This window comes from Colobus angolensis, unplaced genomic scaffold (assembly GCF_000951035.1).
Source record: "Colobus angolensis palliatus isolate OR3802 unplaced genomic scaffold, Cang.pa_1.0 Scaffold116, whole genome shotgun sequence".
Taxonomy (NCBI): Eukaryota; Metazoa; Chordata; class Mammalia; order Primates; family Cercopithecidae; genus Colobus; species Colobus angolensis.
Genome location: NW_012112697.1, coordinates 4,740,964 through 4,749,049, shown reverse-complemented (window position 1 = coordinate 4,749,049; position 8,086 = coordinate 4,740,964). Strand labels below are relative to the sequence as shown.

At 52.5% G+C, this 8,086-nt stretch overlaps 1 protein-coding gene across 3 annotated transcripts in view; it reads left to right on the top strand.

The window, feature by feature from the left end:
- Positions 1-845: 845 nt before the first annotated feature.
- The window catches only part of CALB2 (calbindin 2), a 47,900-nt gene continuing 40,659 nt past the window's right edge, over positions 846-8,086 (top strand). For all 3 annotated transcript variants that reach the window (XM_011962038.1, XM_011962031.1, XM_011962022.1), the window contains exon 1: positions 846-1,013. In XM_011962038.1, coding sequence (XP_011817428.1) covers positions 920-1,013 — 94 coding nt within the window. In that variant the 5' untranslated portion in view covers positions 846-919. The remainder of the gene's footprint in view (positions 1,014-8,086) is intronic.

The window sequence follows — 8,086 nt, the reverse complement described above, 5'->3', positions numbered from 1 at the left end:
ACATTCCCACGATGTCCCTAGGTGGGCGTGGTTAAGACCTGGTACGGGTTGATCTAGTTCTGCCACCCCCTGGCCAAATGTCTAAAAGCCCCCCAGAGCACGGCCAGGGTGAGGCAGGTACCAGGCGTGGAGGGAGGCTCCAAGGGGACGGATATACCAGGACCCAGGCAGTCAGTGGAAGCCCCTCACCCCCACCCCCACGCCACTTCCATCGGAATCCTCCTGGAGCACTACTGATTTTAGCTGCTCCCCACTAAAGCCTTGAGAACTCTTGGCTGCTCTGCAAGACCAGGCCCCATGAAGGAGCCACGTGCGACGTGGAAAGAGTGCTGAGTTCAAATTCTAGCCCTGCCACTAATTTGCTGGGCCAGTCACTTAATCATCTCAAGTCACAAATACCTCATCAGAAAAGTGGTCCCTGCTCTTCCTGCTGTGGAAGGATCAGGAGAGCGGAGGCACGACAGAGACCTAGAGAACTCCGAAGCCCGAGTGCTAAATATTTGTCAAATTTGTGTTAGTATCAGTATTAGTGTTGTTACTACTGTTATTATTGCTACTGCCAGCAATAACAAGTGGTGGATGTACTCAAGGCGGTCGGGAGGGAAGGCAAGGGCAGCCTCTCCCTCTTTTTCACCGAAAAGCCTCCGGGTGTCCCTGGCCCGGCGCCGAGGGGTCTCAGCGCAGAGGTAAGAGCCCCCTGCGAGTCCGGGCCGAGCCTCTGGTGCCGCCGCCCCCGCCGCGCCGCGCCGCGCCCGGGCCGGATTCCCTGAGCGAGCGCGCCCCCTGCTGGCGACGGGGCGCGGGCGCAGGCTCCAGAGCGTATATAAGGGCAGCGTGGCGCACAGCCCCAGCGCGAGTGCCAGAGCCCAGCCGGCGCGGAGCGGGAGCGGTGCAGGCTGAGGTCTCCGAGCGGCTCGCCATGGCTGGCCCGCAGCAGCAGCCCCCTTACCTGCACCTGGCCGAGCTGACGGCGTCCCAGTTCCTGGAAATTTGGAAGCACTTTGACGCAGACGGTTAGTAAAGCTCCCAACTTCTGTGCCCATTGGCACCCAGGGGACCTGCGGTGAAGGGGGCAGAGGGCGGCGCTGAATGCGGGCAGGTGTACGTTTGCCCTTAGGAGGTGGCCTGGTCGCAGAGCCTGTGGGGGTAGGGTCCCCGAGTTTGGGAGACATCTGGCTGCTCTGGGCACAACTGTCAGTAACTTTCTTCCCTAACATAGATGACCCAGAGCCCACCCGCATTTGCAGCTTTATTCTGAGCAAGTGGGAGCTTTCTCAGAGAGGTGGCCTGGGCTGGGAAGGCCTCCAGGTTCCCCCTGCCATCTCCCCCACCTCCCCTGCCTTCAGCTGCTCCAGCCACAGGTCTCAGAAGCCCACTTATTTCTTTCCTCCTCTTCCCGTTTTGTTGAATGTCAGGTTAGCCCCCTTACACTGCTGGAGGCTGGGATCAATTAGGGGATCCTGAAGGGAAACTTGGCCTCCCCAGCTTGCCTGGCTGGGAGCAGGAGTGTAAAATGGCACTGGGGACCGCGAACACCCCCCGGCTTCCTTTGTCCATTTTCCAGCCGCCATGGGCATGTGGGTTTCCTAACACAGCAGCAGTGGGTGTGGTGGGGACAGCGTTGGGGTGCCAGGCCCAGACCTGTTCCCTCATAGTGATCATCCTTGGTGCTCTTGGTGACTTCATCTCCGGGTAGTGGGAGGCACCACCCTAAGTGCCTCAGTGACCAACCCTCTGTTCTGTGTGGTCTTGACACTGATTCCACCAAAAAGCAAGGGCCGGACAGAATGACCTTCGGAGGTAGCCCCCAGCACTGGGATTCCGAGAGTCTGTGGTGGTCTGACTCAGGCCTAAAGGGTGGTCCCCCTTTAGAGGCTTTTGATATCACTAGAGACTCTGTTTCTGTCACTCTGAAAGAATAAGTGATCTGATTTCCCTCTCTACGCACAGACCTGGCTAAGATGAGCATCCAAAATGTCCTGGCATCTCAGACATTTTGTGGTGTCTGTAGCTACCCTCCCCTGGGGTAGCTATTGGCTCCTGGAGGGGCTGACCCCAAAGGGAGGCCAACGGGAAAGGCTAAGACAGATGCTGTCTCCAGAACACAAGTTCTTAATCACTGCACTGCACAGCCCCCCAGGGGGCCAGGCTCAGCCCTGTGGGCTCTGACACCTGTCATTCAGGCCCCTGGCCCAGATCTGTGTGGGGTGACAGAGTGGTGGCTCAGGGAGTTTATCCTGGGGTCTGAGAGCAAGGAGAATGGAAAACAGAGGGGCGTCAGGTGTGCCTCACTCCATTCTTCCCTCCTCCCTTCCTTGCCTTGGCAGGGTGTGGAGGTGGCTGAACAGAGATCCTCTGCCCAGAGTGCTATGGGGAGGCAGGGGTTAATGTCTGGGGATGCTAATGGGTGAAATTTTGTTTCCTTGGAGCCAACTGAGAAAGCTGAAGGGGTAGGGGACTAGGCATTTGAATACCTGAGTTAGGACTGTGATCTGCCTATGAATTACTGACGGAGGTGGGTAGATTGTTAAATCTGTAAAATGGGGCTAAGAAGGGGTTGTATTTCTAATCCCCAGCTCCTGCCATAAAATTCCCATGGTACAAAGGGCTCTCCTAAGAGAAGTGCAGCCTTTTAGTATTCCAGATGACATGCACATTCCCTAAGGAGGCTCCTGCCAGTTTATCTGCACCAGAGACTTGCATGATTCAAGGAAAGTTACCAAGCAGCCAAGGTTACACCACTGGCTTCCAGGTAGATGAGTCAGCTATAAACAGAGGACTCTACAGTTCTACGTTCCCCCATTCTCAGAGGGACAACCAAGAGCACTGTCTATAACCATGCAGATCTTTACGTTTATCTGAGACATTGTACCTAAGCATAAGTGCACCTTCTCAAGCTGTGAGGCTGCTGGGCAGACCATGACTCCCCTTATACAGATGAAGAAATAGACACAGGGGTTGACTTTTCTGAGGTCATGGAGCAAGTTACTGGTGGGACTGGTTCCTGGCCAGCGTTTATTCCCCCACTCTGGTTCCTGGACACCTGCTTGGTTTGGAAGAGAGTTTTTTTCCATGATGATAGGTACACGTCTCCCTCCCATTCCCCCAAAGAAAAGCCCCCATCCCACCCTTGGGGGTGATGGGCAGTTTCATGTATCCCAAAATGGGATCCTTGGCTTGGCTAGAGTGTAGTTAAGCTACCACCAAACCCAAGATCTTCAAAGCCTCCCAAAGTCATTGTGCCTCTGGCTCCCTCCTGCTCCGGGTTGAACGGGGAGCTCGATGCTTGCATCTTCCTTGTCTATCAGGCTCCTACTGCCATCTCTGCATTACAGCCTCAAGGAATTCCCAAGGAGGGGCCATGGACCCGAGAGAGAAGGAAGGCAATGAGGATTAAAATACCAGAGATGAGAGAGAGGTGACTTAGGAAAATATGTATACAGCCAAGTTGGAATTCCACAAAAGGATCCAGAATGAATTAGGCTTTGGGTGACCTTCCTCCCCTCCTGAACACCCAAAGGCTGCAGATGAGCCCAACACCGCACTGCTTGAGGTGCTGCCAGCCCTATTTAGGCCTCTCTCCTACCAATTCTGGTTTCCGTTTTCAACATGGGGTTTCTTCCCAATTCTAAGAGTGCCCCCCACCACTCACAATCTTAAAAACGTCTGAGAGAACTCTCCCTTGCAGCTCTCCAGGTCCCTGGAGTGAGCTCGCTGGAGCCCAACTAACCACAGCCCCCAGAGAGTGGGAACCACCTCCCCACCCCTTCTGGATGCTGGCTGGTAGTAAACAAAGACGAAGAGATCTTAGGAGGCAGCTGAATCCCAACGAGAGGGAGGATGGGGGCAGGAGGACCCTTAGCCCATTTCAAAACAGAAAAAGCCACCATCACCCTAAAGAGTTGGATTATTTTCAAAATTCTCATTAGCCTTGTGGTAGAGAAAGGAAGACGTGTGTGTTTGGAGAGTGAGAAACTAGGACTCAAAGAGGCAAAATTCTTTTCACAAGATCACACAGCAAAGCAGGAAGACGTGAAGGGGAAACCAGGAACTGGTCTCCTAGTCCACAATACCATTCCGCCAACTCTGCCTCAGCAGTCAGCCAAGGGCATGCATTTGGGAGGGTTCCAACATTGTCTCTGAAAGGCTGAGGTAGGGAAGATAACAGCCAAGCCCACCCAATGACCCTGGTGGGGTCTAGGGCTCTTCCACACATCACCTCCATGCTCCGAGTGGCCCCGACACGGCCTTATGTATCCGAGCCCATTGCCCTGTTGCTTCCTCATCGCTTCTGTATCAGGAACTTTCCCCCTCTAAAGGACCCAGGTGGCTGAGGGATGCCCAGTTCAGAGTTCACACTGTCCTTTATTTGTGGTTCTGATTAGACAGGCCAGCAGGCTCCTATTTTACTGACCATCTGCAAGCAGCAAAGTTGTAGCTCCGAAGAGAAGTGCCTTAGCTTTTGCTACCCCTTTGAAAGCAACTAAGAGTGTAGAGATAAGATGAGTTCTCTTCCAGGGGCAAGCGGACATTCATGGGGCCAAATTGAACATCCTACTCCCTTCCAAGAATCCAGCCTACATAGATGTACTCGTATGTGCGCAAAAAGTTATACAAACAAGCATGTCTATTACAGTGTTCTTTGGAATTACTAACAATTTCAATGGGCATGGGGGTATGTGCTTCACTGGGGGACAGCAAAATAAATATAGTCATCTCTATGATGGAGTATGATAGGGCAAAGTGAAGCTTTTGTAGTGACATGGAAAAATGTCCAAGATGTATTATTAAGATTTTGTTTAAAACTGTAGCAGAACACTATTAGGATATAAGCCCATTTTTATTATGAATGATGTATGTATGTTGCAGGATATTTAGAAAAATACAACTGAATAATAGCAGTTCTCTCTGAAGAGTGGATGAGCCACATGAAAGGGGATTTTCTTTTACTTTCTAAGTTAATTTCTGTAGCACTTGAAAATTTTACAAGAGTATCTGTTTCCTGTGTAGTCAGCAAAACAATAAAGATATAAGAAAGGAGGCCAGGCACAGTGGCTCAGGCCTATAATCCAGCACCTTGGGAGGCCGAGGCAGGAGGATCACTTGAAGCTGGGAGTTTGAGACAAGCTTGTGCAACACAGTGAGACCTCTCCACCTCTGCTCTACTAAAAATTTAAAAATTAGCCAGGTGTGGTGGTGCACGCCTGTAGTCCCAGCTACTTGGGAGGCTGAGGCAGGAAGATGGCTTGGGCCCAGGAAGTCCAAGGCTGCAGTGAGCTATGATCGCACCACTGCACTCCAGCCTGGGCAACAGAGCCAGACCCTATCTTTAAAAAAATAACTAACTAAATAAATAAAGATGTAAGAAGAAAACAATGTGATAGACACCTTTTCTTCCCTTGTAAGAAATATGTATATGTCTCCAGGTAGGGGGATCTCTCTAGACTCTTCTGGGCTCCTACTCACCTCCAAGTGGCCCAGGTGACAGAGGGGGTGCTCAAAGCCTCTCACAGGGACTGAGTCCTGCTCCGTATCTATGTGGACCCTGAGGATTTTGAAAATAAAAACAGAAGCCACAAAGGGCTGAGGATAGCTCTGCCCAGGCTCCCATCCTCGCCCTCTGAAACTGGTGGAAGTCATCTCTAAGCCCACGCAACACTGAGGACCACTCAGGGCCAGACTGCAGGGCCCAGGCAGGCTCTTCCAGAGCACGGGCCACTGCTCATTTGTTTGTCCCTGGTTTCGGGAATGGGGAGGAAATTCACAACAGCAACACCTCTCAGAGATGGATGGAAACCTGGGCAACTGGCCTCGGGCGGCTACATGAGGGGTCCTGCAATACTTTGAAATATAAGACACGCTGAAATAGGGTCACAACACATGTGATGTATATTAAGTGTTTCTATAAATGACACAACAGTTACAATGCAGCATACCTATGACGTTTATAAGGTAATCATAGGATTTATCAAAACGATTGGGTCTTGGCCCATTAAAATCAACAGGGTCTGACACTGGGAACCGAGATGAAAGTTGTCAGAGGAGAGCTTTCTCTGACCCCTGTTAGTGAATCTCTAGGGGTCTGTATACCTCTCAGTTTGGCGTGGCGTGATGTCAGGATATGAGGTTCTCAGGGAACAGCTACCTGACCCATCTGGGGTAGGCCCTGGAAAATGTCCCCCACCCCTGCCTCCGCTCCCACCCCCAACTCCCCAATTGTTTCACTAACAGTGTCCACGCGCACCAGCTCTATGCAGGGAACCTCCAAGTGGGCTCTTGCCCGCTATGGCTCTGCTTCTGACTCTAATTGCACCAGCCAGCAGCGGGGAGCAGCTGGTCTGTGAAGAGCTGGGGCTCCCGGGGGAGGCCGCCTAAGGGACCCATTTCACAAACAAGACGCCAGCCCTGCATTGCCAGGGCAGCTACCAGCCCGGCCCGGCCAGCTGTCCCTGCCCTGCTCAGCTTGTCTCTTCCCCTCCAGACTTCAGCAGCTTTACCAGCCAAGCCCCTGGGGGAGGTTTCCAGGGCTAAGGAGACCCCTCAGGGAAACCAATTCCAATACCAAGGGAGCCAGAATTAATAGAGCAGGCCTGAGGCTCTTCAAGAACAGTCCCTCTCCAGCCTCAGCCCGCCGGCGGATTGCATCACAGGCCCTCCTTTGCCAAGCTGGCCCATCTGGGGCCTCTGGCTTCAGCCCTCCCCCTGTCCTTGTTGGCTCTCCACTGTCTCCCCTCTCACCCAATCTGCCCTATCCTTCTGGCCTCCCTCATGCCTGGGACTCAGCCCAGCATTAGGCTGCCAGATGTCCACAGGTTCAGGGGACCCAGCCCAGCTCCGGAGCCACTGGTCCAAAGCAGCACAGCCCAGAAACACAGATTGAAATTCAAGTGCCCAAGCATTCAGCTGGTAGCTGGTAGCGCTTCACTCTGGGGCTTATTCTTTTTTCCAGAAGCCGCTGGAAGAAGCGTGTGCGTGTGTGTATGTGTGTGTGTGTGTGTGTGCGTGCGTGTCTGTATGTGAGAGAGAGAGAGAAAGAGAGACAGAGCGAGAGTGAGAAGCCAGGACAAATGCAGATATGGACAGACATTGTCCCTGGGACAAATAGAAGGAGGCCAGGACCTCTGTCAGCTGTGGCTGAATCTCCTTCCCCCTCTGATTCCTCCTTGCTAAGATGGGGTTGATAACTGCTTACCGGGCAGGGTGGTAAAGAACAGATGAGGTGGGAAGCGGAAAGCTCTTCGTGAATGATGCGCACCATGCGAAGCCAGATTAATACTGGGGCAGAGCCTGGGGAAGCCAATTTCTTACCCCGAAGGGTAGGATTTGACTGTCCCAGAGGGTGGTCCAGATGGAGGTTAAAGGACTGTTCGCCTTCGGTAAATTCCAACTCCAGATAGACCAACAAGTGGCCTGGCCTCCTGGATGCCTTCTGGTGCAGCTTAACGAGGAAATTCGGAAGGTGCGAACCTTCCCTCCTTTGACCTCGCTAATCCATGGACCGCGGAGTGCTACACAGGCTGGTGCACTAGAAGCAACTGCATGCAACATCTTGAGTGTGCTGGAGGGCTGGTTAGAACACAGGCTTCTGGGCCCCATCCCCAGAGACTCGGATTCTGTAGGTCCTGGGTCAGTCCTTAGAATTTGCATTTCTAAGAAGCCCCCAGGTGACACTGATGTGTCTGGCCTAGACCAAAATTTGAAAACCACTGAGCCATTGCTTCTCAGATTTTAGCATATTGATGAATCACCAAGACAGTATGATCAATGGATTGCTGGGCACCACCCCCCAGAGTGGGATTCTGCATTCCTAACAAGCGCCCAGGTCATTCCAACGCTGCTGGTCCACAGACTGCGTTTTGAACAGCACGCCCTTATGCTCCAATCCTACTAAATTAGAATCTCCACTTTAATAAGATCCCTGGGTGCTTTTTATATACCCTAAAGTTTGAGACATGCTGCTCTGAAGCAGTTCCGAACCGTGACTGTTCTGAGCTTTAGAATCACCTGCAGAACTTTGAAAACACCCCCTTCCCCCTCATCCATTAAATGAGAAACGCTGGGGATGGGGCCAAGGCAACAGTGTTGT